This window comes from Chionomys nivalis, chromosome 14 (assembly GCF_950005125.1).
Source record: "Chionomys nivalis chromosome 14, mChiNiv1.1, whole genome shotgun sequence".
Taxonomy (NCBI): domain Eukaryota; kingdom Metazoa; phylum Chordata; class Mammalia; order Rodentia; family Cricetidae; genus Chionomys; species Chionomys nivalis.
The window spans coordinates 23,091,811-23,116,530 of NC_080099.1; the positions used below are offsets into that span (position 1 = coordinate 23,091,811).

The window sequence follows — 24,720 nt, forward strand, 5'->3', positions numbered from 1 at the left end:
CAGAGACCGGAAATAGTTAAAACTGTATATAGTTATCAATCATTGCCACTCTCAGACTTCATCGGAAAAGTTTCTTTGTGCAGTGGATGGTGATTAACACACAAAATTATTGGTCTATGCCGGGCGATGGTGGCGCACGCCTTTAATCCCAGCACTTAGGAGGCAGAGGCAGGCGGATCTCTGTGAGTTCGAGACCATCCTGGTCTACAGAGCTAGTTCCAGGACAGGCTCCAAAGCCACAGAGAAACCCTGTCTCGAAAAAACAAAAAAAAAAAAATTATTGGTCTGTGTGCAGAGACTGTCAGTGGGGTGCTCAGCCACATATGAAACATCTAGATTGCTCTCTCTCTCTCTCTCTCTCTCTCTCTCTCTCTCTCTCTCTCTCTCTCTCTCACACACACACACACACACACACACACACACACACACACACAGAAACACAGGGGTTCAGAAAACACTCAAGTAAAGAGGAAGCAGAGAGTTCAAAAGAACCAGAGATTAGAGAAAACTGGAGAAAAGTGGTGTCTTTGGAACATGACAGGACCCCTGTATTGCTGAACTCACATTAGCTTTGTCTGCCTGCATAGGATATGCACAACACCAAGCCAATTCCAGCACTGAGGGAGAAGAAGATGAGCTTTCACACTTACCTGAGGAGCTATGGACAGTTGATGCCTTCTCAGGTAGGGGAGCCAGTTTGCTCTAAGGGCATGGCCCCCAGTAGATCGACTGTGCTCCAGTGCTTGGCCCCACACTTAGAGGTAACTGAGCAGCACAATTGGAGGCGATAGGCTATTTTAAAGAGGGGCGTTAAGTTTCGGAGGTAGGGTAGAACTAGGAGGAGTTTGGGGGAAGAGTTGGGTGAATAAAATCAAAATGCATTATATGAAATTCTTGAAGATTTGATAAAAATATTTCTCACAGAGGGATAGTAAGATGCAGGTGCAATAAGGGGGAAATAGAAAAAATCAGGGGAAATTTTAATCGTAGAGAGGGGAGGGATAAATAATGCAAAAATATTTGAAAAAGCTACAGGGAAGTATCATTTTATGCTTACTTAAAATCACATGTAATACAGGGTAAGTTCATTTAAGTGAATAATTTGTAGTAATAATGTTCTCCCCAAGAGCTATAGATAGCTAACATACCCAAGTGCTGGGCACGGGAAACTTCCCTTCAATCTGTTGGTCAAGGTAGACAAGAAGCTACCAAACCAACACAGGTTATGGCCATTGCCCTTGATTTCCTCCAAAAACTTGAAGGTAAAACCCTGTTGCTGAAAACACTGTACACTTCAAACACAGGGATCAACATGGATATGACACAGATGTTTCCTAAGCATCTGTAAAGGCAGAACAGCACTCCTACGCAACTGTAAAGTCACCACAAAGGCCAAAGGCTCAAGAGTGACACATCTCAGGGGTAAACAATAGCCATCTAATTGGACCTACAGCCCACTCAATGAGAGAGAATCTATGCTGGTATTGTAAACCCATTCAATTACGCATGACTGGTCGAGTATTGGACTCTAAAAGAAACCTACTACCGCTATCTTCCTAAAGCCTGAAAAATCTCTAACCACATTCTAAATACCTACCCTTATATCCACAGATAAATGGAGATATCCCTTCATCAGAGAAGCTTCATTTTGTAGCAGATGGGGACAATTAATAAATCAACAATTGATTAAGATGTAACAGGTCACTGGGATGCAACCCCAGTTGGTATATGTAAAATGTAACCTCTACACTTAAGGCTTGGGAAACATTGTAGAAGAAGGGGTGGAGAGACTGTAAGAGCCGGACAACCAGGACATCTGCCGCAAGATAGTGTTTTCTATATAGGACAAGGCAGCTACTACACCCGTGAAATCTCAATCTCATTGGCTGAAGAAGACCTGCATAATGATAGCATCAATTGGCAGGCCAACACAGATGGAGACATCTCAGGGCTCCACCCTCAGAAGAAGAGTTGCAGGCAGGCAGTGAGTGACACTAATGGAATCAGCGGGGGGGGGGGAGGGTTGGGTGGAAGCAGGACATGGGAGGGTGTAGGGAGACAGTGGGGTAGAAACACCATAAATCCAATACTTATGTATAAACTAAATAAATTAAATTGAATTCAAAATAAATTGAATTAAACATTAAGATTCCCCACATCAAGAAATGTGGTCATATCTCAAAGCGAGTAACGGTTGAAAAGTCCCAGACAAGCAGTAATGCTCAGAGTTGCCGTCTGGAAGGCTGGCATTTGTTTGATCTTGTGAGAGTAGATGATAAACCAACGCGAGGAAAACGACCAGAGGATGCCCTGGTGTTGTAAGGGAAGTCAAACCTTGCTAAGACAGATGATGATTAGCTCGGTAGCACCTTCCACTCATCACAGTACTGAGTCACAGTGGACAATGCGCTCCCTCAGGCAGCCTAGCTCATTTCTTTCTCCCTGCAGTCAGTCCTGCAACATCAGTTCTTTAGCCTCCTTTTTTTTTTTTTTTTTTTTTTTTTACAAAGAAAACTGAGACTCAGAAAGGCTTATTAACTTACTGCCAATCTCAGAGGCAAAATCTGACAGAGCCAAAATTTAAAGTTAAATCCCTCAAATTTGAAAACAGATGGCTTTTAATGTTCAATTCTTAACTGCTTCCCTACAATGTGAGCCTTCATGAAGAAATGTTCATGAGGGAGTATAAGCTTAAATCTGTAAATCTGAAGCCAAACCCCATGGGAGACCTTCGACTCTTGTCTTGGGGCTGTCTGCTCTACAGCAGAAAGATGAATTTTCTCCCTTTTTTATTCCCTGCATGGCTCATTTTCTTCTCCTGGCTTTTGCCAAAATCTCACTGAATATTTTAGACATATAACATTATCTAACTTTTGCGGACTATTTTTCTAAGTTCTTGATTAAAGAAACGCATCTTTCCCAAGCCAGGGAAATCGGTCCCAGGGCAGCTGGAGAGAAAGAGAGATGCTGTCCCCAACAATCTAAGCTCATGAAACTTTTGCCTCACATTTTCTTCTGTTCTCACCCCTACGCCACATACATTCTCAGAGTTGTCTGACTTTTAAAGAATATTCTTTCATTTGTTAGTCCATGAGAATGAACAGAAAGTGGAGAATGGAAAGGGCTGATAACCATACCTTCCCAACAAATGGGGCAAAGGTTGGAATTATTAGGCAACCTAAAGTATAAATAAACAAACAAACAAACAAAAAACAGAACAAAACATGAAACAATAAAGCCCACAGTTAACAGATATGATACGATAGATATCATGTTCATAGATATGAACAGATAGATATGATAAGCTGAATTTCTAAAACAATAATTACTAGAAATTTTATTATCAACTTTCACTTTCTAGGGAAAAAAATCCCCATGATTACAGGCACTTTCCTAGACTTTAGTTATCATGTGGCATATTTTAGGAGACAGTCATGCTCAAACACGGTGACATCACTCTGAATTGGCCCATACCCTCCTGGGCAGAGACACTTAAATCTTACTACCTATCTCCCTTAGCATTTCATTCCTTGCAATAATATAAAGCTAGAAGTAAATGTAGATAAGGATACCTATCCACAAGCAATTGCCAGACCGTGCAACCTTTGGATCTTCAACATCCCTAAGAGTGCCTGACTGGGAAGAGTCCTTCATGAGGAAGAAGTCCTCCACGAGGAAGAAGTCCTCCACGAGGAAGAAGTCCTCCACGAGGACTACCCTGGTGCAGGAATCACCGACCTTCCACCTCTGACTCTGGAACTAATTTCGTGAGATGGGTTAGGAAGGAAAGACACTGGCTAGTATCTGCTAGGTCACTGGTGTCAACTGGCTTCCATTCTGCGTATTGTTCTGCTCTTACCTATCCAGTGAAATGCAGCATAGGTGAAAAATCGATGCTGTGGTGAGCAGGACATCCAGAGAGGTCCGGACCAGGCAAAACATCTCCCCATAAATCCAGACGTCTTGGACCAGCTCAATGGCACCAAAAGGCATTACCAGCACCGACACCAGCAGATCGGCAAAGGCAAGAGACACAATGAAATAATTGGTTTTTATTTTCCTGTGAGTGAAAAAGTATGAGCAAGGTGGCAGGGGAAGGATTTGGAGAAGAAAGTGGGAAGAAAGAGCAAGAGAAGAGTTGGGGGAAATGGAAGGAAGGAAAGAAGGGAGGCAGACAAGGAAAGAAAAGGCACACATTAAACATAATTCCCAAGACTCAGTTTTCCCTTCTGTACCACGGCCAAAAAGACACCCTGTGGTTCAGCCTCTTCTGACTTCTCCAGACCCATTTCGAGCCCAAAGACCCCTTTCCCTCTCTTTTCTGGCTTGACCAGAGGCCACCAGTGTATTGAGAAGGGTTCTGAGGCTCCACACAATCGCTCTCTTCCCCACCTGCACTTCTAGTCACTGCCCACCCTGGCTCTGGCCCTGGCTGAAGTTCTCCCACAGAGCCCTCTCAAGATGCTGCTCTTACAGACAGTGTCAAGTGTACTACTTGCAGCTACTATGGTGCCTTCTTGTGTACCCTCTACGTGTGTGACCCCAGCCAAATCTCTGCATTGCCCTTTCTCCCCCTCTTCACTTGTTCAGGAGCAGGTCCTGCTTAGAAGGGAGCTACCTTTAGCTCATCTCTTCCTTCACGGCTCAACATTCCTTATACCAGACCACACACTAGAAATATTTTGTGGATTTTAGCAAATATCAGTGCCCAGGGTTCAACGTAGGATCAATTAGACAGAAAGTCTTGTGGGTAACGTCCTCCTCCACTGAAGATTGCTACATAAGATACAGGATGACTATTTGACTTTTAACAGTGAATTACTTTTTTGAACATAAATATTTCCACAATATTGCATAGGACATACCAATATCATACAAGTAGCATTTTGAAAAATATCTCAGGTGATTATAAATGTAACCACAGTTCACACTGATAATGGAGAAAATGTGATAGATACAATGTTTATTCCCTAGATTAATCATTAGTTATTTACTCTGCCTGAATCATTGGTAGCAGAAGGGTGTATATTGACCACAGCTATTTAAACAAATGCAACACAGCATAGATAAACAGACAGGATGGATTTAGCTCAGGGTGCACTTGTGGTTATGTTAGTGTCGGGGTTGTAGGATTATGTATGATCCCTTTTCTGTCTTTCAAAACCTGTTCTCATGAACGTGACAAGTTAAAATGGAAATTATTCAGAGCCGGTTTTCCAGGGCGATCCCTCTGACACCGTGTTTCCACAGAGGTTCCCTTGTAGTGCTCACCTGAGCTGCCTGTCCCTGCATACAGCCACCATCACCAGCAGGTTGCCCAGGATGGCCATCAGGATAACCACCGAGAGGAATGTTAGCAGCACGACCTTCTCCACGGACCCAAAACCTTCGTTGGAACTGTAGGGCATGTGAAAACAAAACACAAAGATGTAAGGGAGCCTCAATGACACCAGAAAGGAATTCATTTGCTTCCGTTCAATCTCCAGGAAGTTCACTTCACCATCAATCAGCAGTAGTAACAGCTAAACTTGCCAGAGTCTCGTTGGGCTTTCCTGGATGCCTGGAGAATATGAGCGGAGGTCTGAGGAGGGGAATCTCTAGCCTTGACTGCATGGTGCTATTTTGTTTCGTTCTTCCCTTCAGAGATTCACCTTGTATAATACTCAGGTATGTACTTGGTCGATTGGTTTTGCACACCTGTCTCATCTACAGTGCAAGCACCATAACACAAGGACCCCAGTTGTTTTACTCACTGATGTGTGTTCAATGCATCATCCTCACTTATCAGATGGAGGAGATGATGGTTGATCAATGAATGATAGGAACTGAAACCAAGAGCTGCATGAATGCAAGGGCTACTCTTTCTAAGTTACAGTGTGGCTTAAGTAAAAGCTGTGGTTTATAGGTGGGCTGTCTGGGAAGGGATAGCCATGCTCAAAAGTTGTTCTTGTGGAATTCACAAATGACCTCGGGTTCTGGGAAGCATATGGGACAAGAAGCTCAGTGACATCTTCTAATTCATGACTGTGTTTCTTTGCTCTCACCTTATGTCATGTTGATACCTCAAATTCATATTCTTGCCAATTTCAGCACCTGATTAGACCCTACAAATTCTCTCCTACAAGCATAAGCTCAGAATTTTGTTTTATTAACTTGAAGTGAGTGCTTCTTCTCAAGGAAAGCAAAATATTTTCTGGTTTCTTGGAAACTGTAAGAAACAATCATGTTCCTAATGTCACACAAAGCTCTTTTTAAGAAGTTTGAACCAAACAGTGGTGGCACACACCTTTAATCCCAGCACTCAGGAGCAAGAGGCAGGTGGATCTCAGTGACTTCAAGGCCAGCCTGGTCTACAGAATGAATTCCAGGACAGTCAAGTCTCCAGAGAGAAACACTTTCTCAAAAAACAAAACAAACAAAAAAGTTTGAAAATGGTTTTAAACTTCTGGACATGAACTGTCCATGTCAGCACAGAAAACTGAAGGAAGAAAGTCGAAGTTGTTGGGATAGTTGAGTGTCTGGTTTGTAAGAGGACATTTTTCACTTCAACACAACACACAGAACACAAGATCCCAAGAACCAAGAATCTCCTGTCTATACCGCACTTCTTTGACCAAAAAATTAAAATGAGCATTGACCTCTAATATCCAGAGTTGGCTCAGTTCTAAATTTCACAACTTCTTCCTGTCAGCAAGTCCAGAAGAAAGCATGCCAATGGGGATAAGAAATGATCCTTAGCCAGTGGGAGACTGTGGAAAACCCTTCACTATGTCTTTCCTTACATTGACTGAAATGCTTAGGGCTGGAGTTCACACAGAAAGGATTGTTTACCTAAATCACCCTTCTGTACTTAAGCTCCAGTCTTCAAACACTGGAGAGGGAAGATCTAATCCAATAAAAACACAGTGATTTGCTCACCAAAACCTAATTTTAACTTAAGCCATATTGATTGAGATAAAGAGCCTAATAAAGAAGGTGATAATGGTTTGTTTTCGGTGTGCTCTTTTGAGGCTCTAACTCAAAGACTCAGAGAACCTCTGAATCATCTTCCTCCTCATGGCTTTGTATTTTATGCTCATCCTTTTCTATAATTAAAAAAACTTAGTTTATGTGTATGAGTAATTTGCCTGCATGTGTATATATGCATCACATGTGGGCCCACAGAGGTCAAAAGAGAGTGTCAAATCCCCTGGAACTGAAGTTACCAATGATTTATGAGCTATTGTGTAGGTACTGGGAATCAAACCTGGGTCCTCTGGAAGAGCAACTGTGCTCTGATCCACTGTGCCATCTCTCCAGTGTTAATACCCATTCTTTATAAAATGTGCTTTCAGCATTTGGCTGTTTTTTGTCATTCTTGTCTGATCAACCCTAAGGCCATGTCCAGTAGCCAACACACATTTCTCATCTTCAAGGTGTTGACTACCTGAAATAACTTTTAAGATTATTTTGTAAGTCGATGTACCTTAAAGACATCACACCAGGTGAAATGCACCAAAAGAATGAAAGGACAAATACATGATTCTGCCTACATTAGAATCATAAAATAGATATATTCACAAGGAAAGAGAGTGGAATAATGACTCCCTAAGTTTTGGGGTACAGGGGAGTGGGAAATTATTTCTTAATAGGTGCAGAATGATCCTTCGGAGTACAGGGGAAGTTCTGGAAACAGTATTGATGATAATAGTTCCACACCATTATGCACATACTTATTACTGAAGTATGCAATTATAATCATTATGAAGTACATTACCAGTAAAAAGGTCTATTTGTGATTTATTATAATAAAAAACATATGGATGAGTATGCATCAGGATGTTAGTGCACAAGACTTCTGTGCTAGTGGACAGCTGGGCTGAGTAATTTAGGTCCCTTTCTTCCCTACAAGGGCTAATACTAATATACCCTTAGCAGGTAGATTCCTTCCTCATCAGAACCTTCCCCATCAGAACCACTTTCCTTGAGTTGATTTTCTCCTTTTACGAAAAGAAAACAAACATGTTCAGAGTGTCTGTAACTAGCACCTCTGGCTGCAAAGAATCTGTATTTAAAGAATGTGGGTCAGAGGTTCAATGCCATGGTTCATCTGTTACACGCCAATTCGCAGTTGGAAGATGTTAGCCATTAAATTGTGAGTGATAAGCACAACGTATCCACAGAGAGAACTTTTATAATTAGGCAAAAGTAAGTATAAATGCCAGTTGCAACAATTAAAATAAATCAGAAGCCACTTTTTCAAAACCTACGTTAGATCCCTGGGTGGCCTCTGACACCCTCCAAGAATATTGTCAAGAACAATTAGACAGTTCTCACCACAGAGCTGCCATCTACACTAAATGGGTTCTTTGACAGCTCTTCCTGTGAGAGATTTTCTTACATTTTTTTTTCAGAGATCTTTTGACCCATTAATAAAGAGATTCTACAAAATTGTAGGCTGTGTTTAACATTTTCTCTGTTCTTAGTCAAAGAAAAAGGAAAGACTAAACCTGGGTATTCTATGTAAGTTAGTTTATATAAAGCCAATGTCAAAGGACAGCGTTGATAACAAATAATTGTTATAAATTTCAGAAGCCTATACACACAATAGGATAAGGTGCATATTATGCTACAAATGTGCTCCATTCTATCCAGGCTTTATTAATAATAAGCTATGTGACTTTAAAACATTCACTTATTTTCTCTGAGCCTCAGTTTCTTTATGGATTAACTTTATGGAAGTTAGAGCAGATGTCTCAACACCCATCAAATACACACTGAGAGGCAACTATATGCCGAGTGCTGTGCTGGACACAGAAAAAGCCCACTGTGGTGGAAGCAGAGAAGGTAGACAGACACAGCCAAAGAACAAATGCAGGTGTGGTCAGAGCTTCAAAGTAGTTCTCTCGCTTTCATCTTGGTGATTCACTGAGTATCCTTTTCAGTTATAGATTCCGGTGTTGAGTATCTCAGGTGAAGCATGGGATTCTAGCTTGTTCGGCCTCTGTGTCACTGGGGTTCTTCCTGAACCACATCTTTTATTTTGTGCAGGGAGGATGCGGTATATGTGGTTGTGCACGCACACAGAAGCCGGAGGCTGACCTCAGATGTCTTCCTCAGTCACCGCTCCACCTTGTGCGTTGAAACAGGTTCTTTCACTACACCTGGAGCTTATCAATTTGGCTATACTAGTGTTCTACAAAGTCCAGGTGTCCTCTTGTGTCTGCTTCACCCATGTTGGGATTTCAGGGACAACACTACTCTGCCTTACATTCAACTGCAGATGTTGTAGAATGGATTCAGATCTTTATAATTCATCTCTCCAGTCTTCTAATTCATTAGACCTCAATTATAAAATTCTAAAGGCATAAGCATGAAGGTGTGATACAGAGCAATTAAACAAGAGGGAAATGTTAGGTAGTCCAGGAACACAGCAGATGATATTCCGGTGACCTTTGGAGAGGGCGCAAACATCGAGGAAATAGAGTAAAACTCAAGAGGAAATGCCTTGGGACAGGAACTCCTTTCTGTGTTCTCTCTTGGGGAGGAAAGCACCTGAAATGAGTTCACAAAAGTAATGAGAAGTAGCCTCTGAGGGCTGTTCCTCCCTGGTGAGATGCTGATGTTGGCAGAATGAGAACTATGAGGAGGCAGGAGAGGTGGCCCTCCCCACAGAAGAGCACACCAACTGTTTGTCCAGTGCCAAAATGGTCAGCCCAAAAAGCATAATACAAACAACATTATATGAACTGAGAAGATTATGCTTAGGAATATATGTATATATGTATATGTATATATGTTTGCACACAATAACAATGAAAGAAGAGGCCATGAATTTGAAAGAGAATGGGAGGGTATATAGGAAGTTTTGGAGCAAGGAAAGGGAAGGAAGAAATGCTGTAACTATATTATAATCTCAATCATAAAAATGTTTAAAAATTTATAGGTGCAAAGAAGACAGTGCTTACCACAAAAGGGGCAACATTCGTATATATGTTATTTAATATCCAATACTCAAAAAGTAATCACATGGGTAGTGGTATGAAGCAAAAGTGAATCCATATGTCTAATTTGCATACATAGATACATGATATAGTTTTATTCAATGGAAAAATAAGATGTGAAATACCTTTAAGAGCTTCGAGTATACATCTTAAATAGACAGTCAGGTACCTATATCTACAACTGAGAAGGGTTATTCAGGCAGGAAATACACATGGTATTTGCCTTGGGGAAGAAAGTAAACATCCAAGAAGCGGGTCAGAGTCTTGACTTCAACATACTGAAGAGAAGGTAGCAGCTGAAAATACTGACAAAGTCCAAAACAACTTCAGAGCACCAGATAAATGTGGCATCATAGAAGAATGAACAAAAGAAAGTTTCTTGAGAGGATCCTGTGTTAGTGTGGGTACCACACTTTTTCTTGTATGAGTGCACTGAGATTGTAGGTGGGGATGGGTACAGAAAGAGCTGCATAGCAGCATTTGAGTGGCCCAGGATCCTCTGTGAATTCACACTGTGTCTTTTCAGAGATGTTTCCCCTGTATATGGGAATACTAACACAAGGAATGGTAGGCCTTTCCTCTGACAAAGATCTTGGTCCAATGATGAAGTTCTCTTTTCAACATAGTTTTATTGTGATGGTCAATTTGTAAGTATATAAAAGAATTACTCAGTTATCTCATCTGAGCCCGTCTCAATTATACCCCAGTGATATTGTGCTCTAGTTTTCTCTATTTCTTTCCATAAATTCTATTGAAAAGTTTTTTCTTTTAAACACACACACACACGGCAGCATTGTTTTCAGAGTTTAAGTGTATCAGCCTGCAGAGATCCAGGACTCTGTTAGAATATTTTATTGCTTTACTTTACCCATCTTTTCATCTAGTATTAGACAAAACTGTCTCATCTCTGACCCTTGTCCCCACTGCCCCACCTTTCTATTTACTTTTCCCTCCATCAACCCAATAACAGTCACATCTTACTCCACTGCTTCCCTATCCACCAATAACCACGGTAACAAATACACAAGCACACACCATACTATCAGTATTCCTGTGACTGTGTGTTTTCTGACCATTGTTGTATGCTCATAGTGGGCCTATACTTCAATAGTGGTGGCTTTTTCAGAGAGTGTTCTCTTTTCAGGAGACTTCTGGGTACTGAACCTTGTGCCCCAAGACATATTCTAACAGAAAAAAAGGACAAATCAATCCCCTAAAACTTAGTCTCTCTTTGACATTGAAAACTAAAAGAATTAGGATGAGTTGGCAAAATGACTCCATGGGTAGGCACTTTCTGCCAAGCCTGAAAATCTGAGTAATATCTCAGACCCTTAGGATCCTCATGTGAAAGAAGTGAAGTCCACACGTGGTCTACTGACTTCCATATCTGTAGCCTGGCAAGCACATGCACCTCTCTCAACAACACAAAATAAATGAATACAAGATTTTTTAAGTTGAAAGAGGAAGAATAAGGGTGATTTTTATAAAAGACCCAATCAGTGATTTAACCCTATATATCCAAGTCTCACGGCAAAAACTTAAGAAACGTGAGAATTTTAGGCAACATAACTTCTCCTAAAATTATTAATCATATAGTAATATCCTCCATTTAGAATGAATTAGATGAACTCTCACAGAAAGAATTCAAAAGACTGATTATAAGTGTATTTAAAGAAATCACAAAGGAAATACACTCCTAAATACATTCTTAGAAAACAAAAACTGAGTCAAATGAGAAAGTCAATACAGAGATAAAAACATAGAAATACTGGGGACAAAATCTGAAATACTAGAAAAGAAACTTTCAATAAACCAAATACAGAGCTAACTCCATAGAAAGTTTCACTAATACAGTGGAGGAAATAATATCAGGGTTTATAGACAAAGTGATAGGATTGGAACATTCAAAAAATGACAAAGACAAATTGATAAGGTATCGATAGAATGGTCAAGACCTACGAACAACTAAAAGACTCAATTCATGAATATTGGGCATAGAAAGCTAAAATTTAATTTTTAAATCATAAAATTATTTTTAACAAGATCATAGTGAAATTTTCAAATCTAGAAAAGAATATGAGAATACAAGGACAAGATATTTAGAACACCAAATGAACAAAACATCATGTCAGTTTATAATAAAAAAATAAATCTACAGAGCAAAGAGAACATACTAAAAGCTGTAAGTGAGAAACAAATCATATATAAAGGCAGGCCCATCAGAATAACAGCTGAATCTTCAAACTTTAGAAGTGAGGCAGGCTTGTCATATTACATTTCAAGTTTTGGGATAACAACTGTCAACAAAGACAACAATAGTCAACAAAATTGTCAGCATTGTCCACAATAAAAACACACTAAAGAACTAATTAAATCAGCTTTACAGAAAACGACTCCTTCAGACAAAGAAAGATAAATATATACATAAGGCAACTGATACCAATAAACCACATAAAGAGTCTGGCTTTGGTAGAAAGATACATTTCCTGGAGGCAATAAATATCAAGACCCCAATTTTAAATCAAAGCTGCTAGGCTGTGTTTTATGGCTGAGAAACTAAGATCATTAATATTGGGAATTAGTATTGAAAGGTGTGCATTAGTTCCTGTCATTTTGTGGTCTTTGATGTTTTCCAGTTTCTCACTTGTTTAATCTCAAATAAATAACTTAATGATGTACCTTAGGGCCTTGAAAAACAAAACAAAGCAATAAAAATAAAGCAAGCCAAATCTTCAATCAGCACATAGAAGGAAATAATGGGTAGAGAGGACTTAATGAAATATAAAACAATATAGAGAAATCAAGAGTCAGTTATTTAAAAGACAAATAGTAAAAACAAACCTAGCGAGACAAATATAAGATCACTCTTGGTACACACTCACTGTCCCATAGCTCCTTTACTCTGGTTTCTCCAGACTTATTCTTAATTTTTTAGGAGCCTTCCTCCCAACCCATATCTATTCCCTGGGGATTCCTCCTCTTGATGCTGTGCTAGGTTATACTTAGCTCTTTCTCATTGGCCATCTCGGTCTTTCCTCTTAGCCTACCTACTCCTTTATGTCACCAGCAAAAACACCCATGATCCCACACAGCCACAAATTCTAAGAATTCATTAAGAAACCACAGATGTCAGCATTGATCACTATTCCCAGCAAAACTATCACTCACATTTGGTAGAGAAAGAAAAACAGTAATAATAAAATCAAATTAAAGCAATTTCTATCAATCAAGTCAGCTCTATAGAAAGCACTAAAAGGAAAGCTTCAGTATGAAGAGGCTAACTACACCCAAGAAGTCACAAATAAATAATCCCAGAACAATAAATCAAAAGGGAGAAACTTCTATACCAATACAACAAAATAGCAGGAATCAATAATTACTGATCACCAACAAGGAAGAGAAGACCCAAATTAATAAATTATAGATGAAAAGAGGCATTGTATCATACTAATGACTTTCATAAGATCTTTAGAACATATTTTAAAGACATATATTCTACTAAATTGAAAAATCTAAAAGAAATGTATGAATGCCTGATGTATATAACGTGTCAGAAGATTTGGAAAGATATCACATGCTCATGGATTGTTATGATCAATATTGGGGAAATATCCATCTTATTCAAAACAATCTACAGATTCAGTGCAATCTCTATCAAAATTCAAACACAATTCCTCACAGAAAATTTAAAAATAATCTTAAATTTCATATAGAAACTCTAAAGATCTAAAATAGCTCAAACCAACCCTGAACAACAACAGCAAAAACCTGTGGGCAGTATCACCATTTCAAGTTACTTTGCATGGTACTAGCATTAACTCTCTCTCTCTCTCTCTCTCTCTCTCTCTCTCTCTCACACACACACACACACACACACACACACACACATACACACACACAAACACATAAACACACACAAACACACATACACACATTGATCAACGGAATTTTGCCACCTGACTTTTGATAAAGAGTGCAAAAATATACATTGGGGGAGACAGAAAATGATGCTGATAAGACCAGATAGCTATGTGTGGAAGATTGAAACACAATCCTTATCTCAAATCCTGTATAAAACTCAACTCAACATCAAATGGATCAGGGAACATAAGACCTAATTTCCTGAATCTGATAGAGAATAGAGTAGGAAACCAATCTGAACTCACTAGCAAAAGAAAGACTTTCTGAACAGGACCTTGAAGTTATAGACATTAAAAACAACAATTAATAAATGAGATCTTAGTAAACTAAAATGTTTCTGTACAGAAAGGCACCTTCACTTGAGTGAAGAGCCAACCCATATAATGGGAAAAGTCTTTACTAGATACACATTTTACAGAAGGTTAGTACTTAGAATATACACATAACTCAAAATATATATCATCAAAGAAACAAAACAAATAAAAAAATTTAAGTAGGGAATGGACCTAAACAGAATTCTCAGAAGATCAAATTTAAACATCTGAAAAACAGTTTTTAAATATTCAACAATTTTACTCACCAGAGAAATGCAAATCAAAACTACCTTGAAATTTCATCTTAGCCAAGTCAGACTGGCTAAGGTTTTGAACCCAGAAAACAAAACAAACATGACAATACATACTTGCATGAACACAGAGGGAAAAGGGAACACTTCTTCACTGATGGTGGCACTGCAAACTGGCACTTCCACTACAGAAATCAGTGTGGAGATACCTAAAATATCTAAAAAAAGCTACATCACTCTTGAGTATATACCCAAAGGATTTTCTATCTTAAAATGGAGATACCTGCTCATCCACGTTCATTGCCACTCTATTCATAATAGCTAGAAAATGAAAACAGCTTTAATGTCAATTAACTGATGAAATGTATAATAAAAATATGCCATATTTGTACAACAAAATATTATTCCGATATTAAGAAAAATAAAATTATGAAATCGGCAAGTAAATCATTCTGAACGAAGTAACCCAGAACCAGAAAGACAAACGTTGCATATTTTCTCTCATTTGGGATGGTTAGCTTTGAACTTTCAGATGTGAATTTTATTTAGAATACACATGGAGGCTAGTAAATTATTAAGGAGCCATGGGGAAGGGGCTTTTAAGGCAGAGGAGACAGAATGGAATGAAATAAAGGGCTAAAGGAGTTAAATAGGAAGGATTACATTGGTTTTGGTGAGGGAAGGGCATGATAGAGGTGGGAGAACAAGAAGGGATAAATAATACAAGACCTTACAAAAAAGACAAATAGAAAGTTAGAACTATAGGAGCTTCCATAAACACACACACACACACACACACACACAGAGTGTTACCCTGTAACAGAGCAACAATGTCCCTTCTAGACATCAGAGGCTAACAAAAATGTTTGGTGTCAGGACTAGGATACTCATTGTGGAGTTGTTAGTAATAAGGTCTCAAAGACCCTCAGTCAGTATAGGGCAATGCTAATGTTCTTGGTTACTGTCTTAGGGTTTCTATTGCTGTAAAGAGAGACACCATGACCATGGAAACTCTTATAAAGGAAAACATTTATTGGGGCTGGCTTACAGTCCAGATGTTTCGTCATCACGATGGGAAACATGATAGCATGCAGACAGACATGGTGCTGACATAGGAGTCGAGAGTTCTATATCTGGATCTGCAGACAGCAGGAAGAGACAATGAGGCACTAGGCCTGGTTTGAGCTTCTGAAACCTCAAAGCCCACTCCCAGTGACACACTTCCTCCAACAACACCACACCACCTCCAACAAGGCCACAATACCAATAATGGCAGTCCCTGTGAAACTATGGGGCCGTTTTCATTAAAACTATCACAGTTACCTTCTAGAATGTGATGGAAAGACCCTACTGATGAAGACACTATATACTTGAATCATAGAACATGGAAAAATCAAGCTGGGATTGACCTGGACTTTCATCCCTACTGGCTATCTTTGATAGAGCTGGAAATAATATGTATACTACTGAAAAAGAAAAGTAATAATCAATCTTTACCAGCTGTGAAACCAACAAGCTACAATAATGACTGGTCCAGCAAGATATGCTCTCTGGTACAATAGTAGCATGACCATCAAGGAAGTAACTCATGACTTTCTTATTAGATCTGAGTCCTACTTCCCAATATGAAAACAATACCTAGCACCATTATCTAGCCAAGCACCTGTAGGTAGACAGGTCATAGGTGCTAGCAGATAACCTATTACTATTATTTTGCTATATAGACATAATATTAAACCAAACCCCAATGCCTCATCATTATACCCATGGATTAATACATTTCTTATCAACATCAGAAAAGATTTTATTTGCAGTATATAGCTCATAGAGACCCACAAATGGCCAGAGTGAAGAAAATAAGAGACTAAAGAATGTCTAGCCCTAGATGAAACATATGAACCATTCCCCCACCTTCCAAGGCTTAGCAATAATTGTGGAAGATAGGTGTTCTGGAAAGTTTAATGTCAACTTGACACAAGCTTTAGTCATCTGAGAGAAAATAACCTCAATTAGGAAAATGCCTCCAGAAGATCAGACTGTAGGCAAACCTGTAGGGCGTTTTCTTAATTAGAGATTGATGTGGGAGGGCCAAGCCTCTTGTAAGTGGTGCCATCCCCAGGCTGGTGGTCCTGGTTCTATAAGAAAGCAGTTTGAGCAAGCCATGATGAGCAAAGCTACTCATCAGCACTCCCCCATGACTTCCGCATCAGCTCTTGCCTTCAGGTTCCTGCTCAGTAGGTTGCCTTTTTGTCTTAATGACAGTGTCCTTTGCTTTACAGAAGCTTCTCGGTTTTAGGAGGTCCCATTTATTCAATGTTGCCCTTATTGTCTGTGCTACAGGAGTTATACGTAAGAAGAAGTGGTCTCCTGTGCCCATATGTTGTAGACTATTTCCCACTTTCTCTTCTATCAGGTTCAGTGTGTTCAGATTGATATTGAGATCTTTAATTCATTTGGACTTGAGTTTCGTACATGGTGATAGATATGGATCTAGACATTGTTGATGTATTTAATGCCTGTATATATCGTATATAGTCATTGTGCTTATTGTATATAATTTTCTTATATTAGTTATAGCCTTCTTTTTATTTTAGACAAAAAGGGGAAATGTAGTAGCATTTCAATTATATTTTAATAAATAAAGACTGCCTGAAGATCTGAGAGTAAAGGAGTCCCACTGGTTCTCCTTACAGACCAGATTATGGTAGTGTACACCTTTAATTTCAGTAGCCACAATGACATTCACCTTTAATCCCAGTAGCCACACTTGTTACCATAGAAACTGGGTGGTGCGTGCCTTTAATCCCAGCCCTAGAAAGTAGTATAAGATGGGGAAAGATAGCTCTCAAACACACAATCTCATTCTGAGATTCCTGCAGGCAGGATCCCATTTCAGACTGAAATGGAGGTAAGAGCCAGTGGCTGGCTGTTTTGCTTTTCAGATCTTCAGGTTGAACCTCAGTTTCTGAACCTGAGATTTTATTAACCGTGCTTCACTTAATTATACTTCAGGGAAGGTTTTTTTTTTTAAATTGTTGTTGTTGTTGTTGTTATTGTACTGGCTTATTCATCTTCACAGTTATGCCATCTGACATTGCTATACTGCCACATGGTCCAGAGACAGTATTCTACATCTGTTAAATGGTGGAGCCGGGATTTAAGCCCATGTATTCTGGTTGCAAGTTCGGTGTTCTTCCATTAACTCGGAAGCATGCTAATTTGAAACTGAGTAAATTTTCTTTAGAGAAAAGACATGCTGAAGTTTAACTTTTTGTCTAAGAGCTTAAGAAAAATAGGCTGACGGTGACAGCTTAATATTCTTAATAGCCAGAAAAAAAAAAACATGCTGGCTATATGAAATGGTATAAACAAAGAGTAAGTCCTATGGGATAGAAATTATATATAATGGAATTTCTTTATAGTATTAAAATAGCTCACACCAATTTCGAAGAGAAGTAAGTAGTTGGTACACGTGTGCTGATGGTTAGGTAATTTGGAACTGAAACCGCACGGACTGACATTCTCCTGGGACCTCCTAATAGCACATTTGAAACCACAGATCCTACATAGCAGGCATGAGAAAAGCTTCAAAGTTCAAAGAGGTTTGTCTATACAGTGCACTACAGCATGTGAAAAGCTTCAAAGTTCAAAGAGGTTTCGTTTATACAGAGCATTACAGAGTTAAGTTACAAAAGAGAGTACAAAGGACATCAAAATCAAAGACACCGTTCTCTGTGCCATGTGTGAGTTTTGTAAACCAAATCCAGAACCAATCTGACAAAGTACCAACTATGTTAGGGAAGAGCCTCTCCACTTCAGCGCGTCAATTACTGTGGGTCCATTCTTTTGGGACATGACATGATTAATGATAGTGTTTATAAATTAGACCATAAAAGAGGTTCCATCATTTTTAGAAATTTCATTCTAACGGAATAGAAAGGGAGCAGATAGAGACGTGTTCATGTTTATTTGTGGATTCCATATAGCATCTTGGACTTACTTTGCCAATATCTCTTTACCCACAACTGTTTGGGAAAATGCCTACTGAGTATAGAAATATCTTCCTCTGTGCTAAAATGTACAATAATATCTTCTCAGTGTTTGGATGGTGATTTCTTTGAAAGGATTACCTAGATTGAAAGAATGTCAGTGTAGGAGGGTGGGGGAAGAATGGGAACTGTATGTGGCCTCTCCGTTGTGGTCAATCATTCACCTCATGAAGGGCTCAAGTGAGAGCAGATTCTCACAGTCTGCTAATGACCTGCCCCAAGTCCATTTAAATGAGAGGGAAACAAAACAAAATAAACCCCTGTTTAATGTTACTCTGCTGCTGGGATAGCCAAACAACGGTCGGTGGCCAAGGTCATCCCACTGCATTTTTGTAAATATGGTTTTCACTGGAACACAAACATCTTCCTTCATGGGCTTCTGCATTTTAATGGTGACTTTCACGCCACATAGACAGAGCCCAGGGATTATTGTGAAAGCTTTATGGCCAGCTAACAACCTACTCCATGGCCTTTTATGAAAAAAAGTTTGATGGCCCTCAATCTTTAGGAACCAGAGACAAAAGTGATTTAAAGACATTGAGATGCCAGCTGTGGTGGTACATGGGTATAATCTAAGAAGTTGGGAGGCTGAGACATGAACTTTGAGGCCAGCCTAGGCTACGGAGGGAGTTCTAGGCTAGCCAGGGCTATATAAGAAAGACCAAGACTAAAAATATTAAAATATAAATAAAAATTTCAAAGAACATAGTGTAGAAACAGTAAAACCAAGGGAGCCACTAAAAAGACCTTGTTTAATTTGGGCTTTCATTTACCTGGGTTTCCTCCATCAGTGAAAATAATGCCTTCCTATTGGTTGAGCCATTGACAAAGCACCACACCTCTGTCTTCCTTCTTTATTCTTTACTATTTTCTCAGTCTCTCACTTCTCCCGGATTTCCAACCAATCCCCAAGAGGGGTCTTTTGTCTTTGTCTAGACATTCCTAAGCATCCATCCTCCTACCCATTTGGGGGGGGGCAGTTCATCAGGCAGCTTAAATCTATGTGGCCTCAATTCAACTCTTGCTTTTCTTATCTCAGCCTGCTTTCCATCCTACTACAGGGCAAACCCACTGTTCCAGTTGATCAGGCAGCAATCTGAAATCATTTTTTTTTATGTCTCCTTCTCTACTATTCACATCTGTCAGCAAATCCTCCCAGCTCTGCCTTCTGGATGTCACCTTATATCCGGCTCTTCATCAGCTCCTGTTCTGGTTCCTGTTCAGTGGCATCCAGCCGTATAGCTGCATGACTTTTCCCCCTACCCCCCCCCCCCCAAATAAAACGTGTGACCCGGCTTCCACTGCTTTCCACACACACTGCAGTCATCTGTAAGGCTGGATAAACTTTGCAAATATCTTGCCTGTAATGTACCACTCTACTTACTGTCCTCGACATGCCTCGTCACTCCCTGGATAGCAGCACCCAAAGCCTTAATCGTGACCTAAATTGTGATCTTAGAGAGCTAGATTCCTATTTCCTCTACTGATCCAGATAGAGGGGCTCCCAGGCTTCCTTAGAGTTCCCAGGATGAGCCAAGCACACTCTCACCCCCAGCTTTCTCATCAGATGCTGCCCACCCCCTACATCTTTCTGTCTACCTGGACCTCTCTGTCTAGGATCTGATGAGCTCCCTTCTTGCTTCATTCCAGTTGAGAAACCTACATACTGATTTCCACACAGACTAGACAAGTTTATATTCCCACCAGCAGTATGTAAAACTTCCCCTTTCCACAATGTCATCAGTATTTGCTGCGTTTGTTTTCTTGGTGATTGCCACTCTGACTGGTGTAATTCACATTTCCCTGATGGCTAACAACATCGAGCACTTTTAAAAATATTTATCTGCATTTATATTCTTCTTTCAGGAATATCTATTTGATTCTCCAGTCCACTTAGTAATTGAAAGCTATTTTGATGTTTATTTTTTGCAATTCTTCATTCAAATTAGGCATATTTACAAAGACAACTGCATACAATACAAAATTCCAGATTGACAACCACAACACAAGGGTCATGCATCACTTTTAAAATAGGAATTTCCTGAAATGAAGAAAATATTATGCCATTAGGCATAGTGGCTACAGCAGCGTTAGTTCCTTTGACAATGAGATGCCTGTGTTTTGGCTACTGATAATATATACTTTTTTGATGAAAAACCAACTGATTTTTTTATTATAGCAAGAAAAAAGAAAATGAACATTTTATGAATGAAATTTTTGTATTCTTCTGTGATAATTCATTTGAAAACTTGAGTAAATCCTATTCTTGAAGTTATGTAAGCAATTTTTACAGTTCTTTACATGTTGTAGATACAGATCCTCTACCCGATCTATAGCTGATAAAGACTTGTTTTTTCATAGATTCTTTATGCTTATTTTTATGCTACGCAGAAGCTTTTTAATCTCTTCTAATTTTGCCAATTCTTTGGACAACTTCTTGTGATGCTGAAGTCTTTTGCACAAAGTCCTTACCTATGCCCAGATTGCAAAGTGTTTTCCTTCGGTTCCTTCAAGGTTTCAGGTCTAATATTAAGGTCTTTAATTCATTTTGAATTAGCTTAGTGCTGAATGAGAGATACCATCTACTTGGATTCTTTTACATGGAAAGATCCCAGTTTCCCAGCACCATTTGTTTAAAGGGATTTTCTCCAGTGCACCCTTGACAAACTTTTCTTACTGTTGTGACAAAATATTTGACCAAAACAACTTAAGTAAGAGTTTGCTTTGGATTACAGTTTGAGGTTACATTCACAATGATGGCAGTGCCATGACGACAGGATGAGGGAGCTGGTCACACTGTATCCCAGTCAGGAGTCAGAGAGAAATGGATGCTGGTACTCAGTACCGTTTCTCCTTCTATTCAAAATCTCAGCCCATGGGGCAGTGTCACCCACATTCAGGGTGGGTTTTCCCTCCACGATTTAACCTTTCTGTAAACATTCTTACAGACACATCTAGAGTTGCGTTTCCATGATGACTATAAATCCAGTCATGTTGACAGTGAAGATTAGTCATCACAACACTTTTGTCCAAACTATGTGGCAACAGCTGTGTGAGTTTATTTATGGATCCTCCTTTCTACTCTGTTGAACCTACATTTCTATTTTTGTTTAGATAAAATGCTATCTTTGCTAGTACAGACTTACAATTTGAGATCTATCATTGTTGTGTCTTTCTTCCTGTCTAAGTTTCCAAGTCTATCTAGGGTTCCAGGATTGCTTTTTTCCAGTGCTTTGAGGAATGCTGTTGTAGTCTTTTGGAGATTATATTGCATCTATAGACTCTTTTGGTAATGTTGACATTTTCACATTAATTTTGCCAACCCATGACCATGAGAGATCTTTTTGTCTTCTGGAATCTTGCTCAATTTCACTGTGCAAGTCTTCCATGTCCTTGGTTAGACTTCTTCATTAGTGTTGTTGGTTGAAGCAATTGTGAATGGAATATTTTTTTCTGATTTTTTTCTTAATACATTCGTTATTAGTATATAGAAAAACGACTGACTTTTGTATGTTGATTTTGTATGATATTATGCTGAAAGTGTTTATCAAAGCTTTGAGTTTTTAAGTGGAATCTTTAGAATTGTTTAAATATAGGTTCATAAAATTTTTAAATAATAATTTGATTTATTTCCTGGTTTTCCTTTCTCTCTCTCTCTCTCTCTCTCTCTCTCTCTCTCTCTCTCTCTCTTTCTCTCTCTCTCTCTCCTTGTCTCTCTTTGAGAAAATTGGGGAAGCAGTGGTGCATGCCTTTAATCCCAGAACTCAGGAGGCAGAGGCAGGCAGATCTCTGTGAGTTAAAGGCTAGCCTGGTCTACAGAACAAATTCTAGGGTAGGTTCCAAAGCTACACAGAGAAGCCCTGTTTCAAAAAGAAGAAGAAGAAGAAGAAGAAGAAGAAGAAGAAGAGGAAGAGGAAGAGGAAGAGGAAGAGGAAGAGGAAGAGGAAGAGGAAGAGGAAGAGGAAGAGGAAGAAGAAGAAGAAGAAGAAGAAGAAGAAGAAGAAGAAGAAGAAGAAGAAGAAGAAGAAGAAGAAGAAGAAAGAGAGAGAGAGGGTCGGTGGGGGGGGAGGGAAAAAGGGAAGGGTAGAGAAGATGGAGATCTTGTTTTGCTGAAGATTATAGAGAAAACACTTTCAGGTTTTCTCCAGTTGCTTTAGTATTGGCAATAAGCTTATCATGTACAATGTTTACTATGTTATGATATCTTCCTTCTATGACTAGCTTCTTCAGAACTTTTATAATGAAGGTATGCTAAGCCTTTTCAAATGCTTTTCTATATCCATTAAGATGGTTATACAATTTCTGTCTTTATATCTTTACATATATTGTAATAGGTTTATTCATTTGCGTATGTTCAATTAGCCTTGTACCAATGGCAGGAAATCAACTTGGTGAGTTTACATAAATTTTTTCACATGTTCTTGAATTTGGCTTACAAATATTTTATTAAAAAATTTTGCAACAGTGTTCATCAGGCAAATCTGTCCATAGCTTTGGGTTTTAACTGTGTTTTTATTTAGTTTGAGTATTAAGGTAATTCTGACATTGTAGAATGAGTTTGGTAGGTTCCACCCCCCCCATTTCTACTTTTTAGAAGAGTTTAAGAAATGCTCATGTGACTATTTTCCTGAAGATTTGATAGAATTCATCAGTCAGTCCTCACAATCCTGGACTTTTCTTTGTGGAGAAATTTTTATTACTGCTTAAATCTTGTTGCTTGCTATTATATCTTGATTTAATTTTGGTAGGTAATGCATGTCTAGAAATTTTCTTTTCTTTTTTAATGTAAGTTTTTCAAAGAATTCCCTAACAAATCTCTGGATTTCATTGTAGTTTGTTGTAACATTCCCCATTTTCATCACTTATTTTAATAATTTGAGCCCTTTAATTTTCCCTTCGTTATATAGATGACCATCGTGTTTATTTTTCAAATGAATAACCATTTTTATGATTGATTTTTTGTTTTATCATTTTAGTGTCTATTTCACTGACCTCTGCCCTGACCTTTACTGTATCTTGCTCTCTGCCATTTAGGTTTGACTGGCCTGTTCTTCTTCTCTAAGCCCCCTGGGATGCATACTTGTTTAGTTTAGATATGCCTGATTTTTTTTACTCAAAGTATTAATAACTATATAATTTTCTGTTAGAACTGTCTTGGCTCCATAAAATTTGATAAGTTATATTGTTATTTTCTTTGGAGTCTATTTTAAAATGACTTTCCTGCTTTCTCAATGACTTACTATTTGTTTTGTTTTTTAAAAACGTGCATTGCTACATATCCAAGTATTTGTGGAGTCTCTGTGTTTTCTCCTACTGTTAGTTTCTAGTTTTCCTACACAATGATCTAATATAAAGTGGTATTTTGATTTTGTCATGTATGTGAAGGTTTGGTTTGTAGTCTGTAATAGGATAGATTTTACAAAATGTTTCATGGGTTGGAAAGAGGAATGTGTATGCTGCCTATATTAGATCAAGTATTCTGTAGATGCTTATTTAATCCAGTTCATCTGTGATTTAGTCTAACACTGAAGTTTATTTGTTGATTTGTAACAAGACAGTTGGGTTAACTATTCCTGAGTTAGGTGCATTAGGGCCACCAATTATCTCTTCGAGGTATAGCTTTTGGTTGTTGACATCATACACACTGGGGAGATACCTAATTTTTGTATTTCACCCTGGTACTTTTATGAAAATATTGACCAAATATAGAAGTTTTATCTTGAAATTTTTTGTATTTATTACGTATAATAATATCATATCATCTAAATAGGGAAAATTTTGACTTATTTTTTTACTTGTATCCCTCTAGTTTCCTTCTCTTATGGATTGAGCTACTACTTCAAACACTATGTTACAAATAAGTGGGGATATTGAGCGCCCATCTGTTTCCTGAATTTAATGGCGTTTCTTCACCTTTATCTCCATTTTGGATGATGTGCGCTGTGGGTTTGTCACATGGAGATTTTATCATGTTGAGGTATATTCCTCTAGCCCTACTCTCAGTAGAATATTTATCCTGAATGCATGTTCGATTTTGCCAAAGGTTTTTCCTGCATCTATTGAGATAATCATATGATTTTTGTCATTAAGTTCATTTTGTGGTTTATTACTTTTATTGACTTATGTATGTTGAGTGATCCATACAGCAGAGTTGTAAAGTCTATTCGGGTATGATGGATGATGTCTTTGATGTATATCTGGT

At 38.7% G+C, this 24,720-nt stretch overlaps 1 protein-coding gene across 3 annotated transcripts in view; it reads right to left on the reverse strand.

The window, feature by feature from the left end:
- The window catches only part of Htr4 (5-hydroxytryptamine receptor 4), a 161,584-nt gene that overhangs the window by 75,651 nt on the left and 61,213 nt on the right, over positions 1-24,720 (reverse strand). For all 3 annotated transcript variants that reach the window (XM_057788821.1, XM_057788818.1, XM_057788819.1), the window contains exons 3-4: positions 5,272-5,397; positions 3,860-4,060 (exon numbers count right to left, since the gene is read on the reverse strand). In XM_057788821.1, the coding sequence (XP_057644804.1) occupies positions 3,860-4,060; positions 5,272-5,397 (327 nt within the window). The remainder of the gene's footprint in view (positions 1-3,859; positions 4,061-5,271; positions 5,398-24,720) is intronic.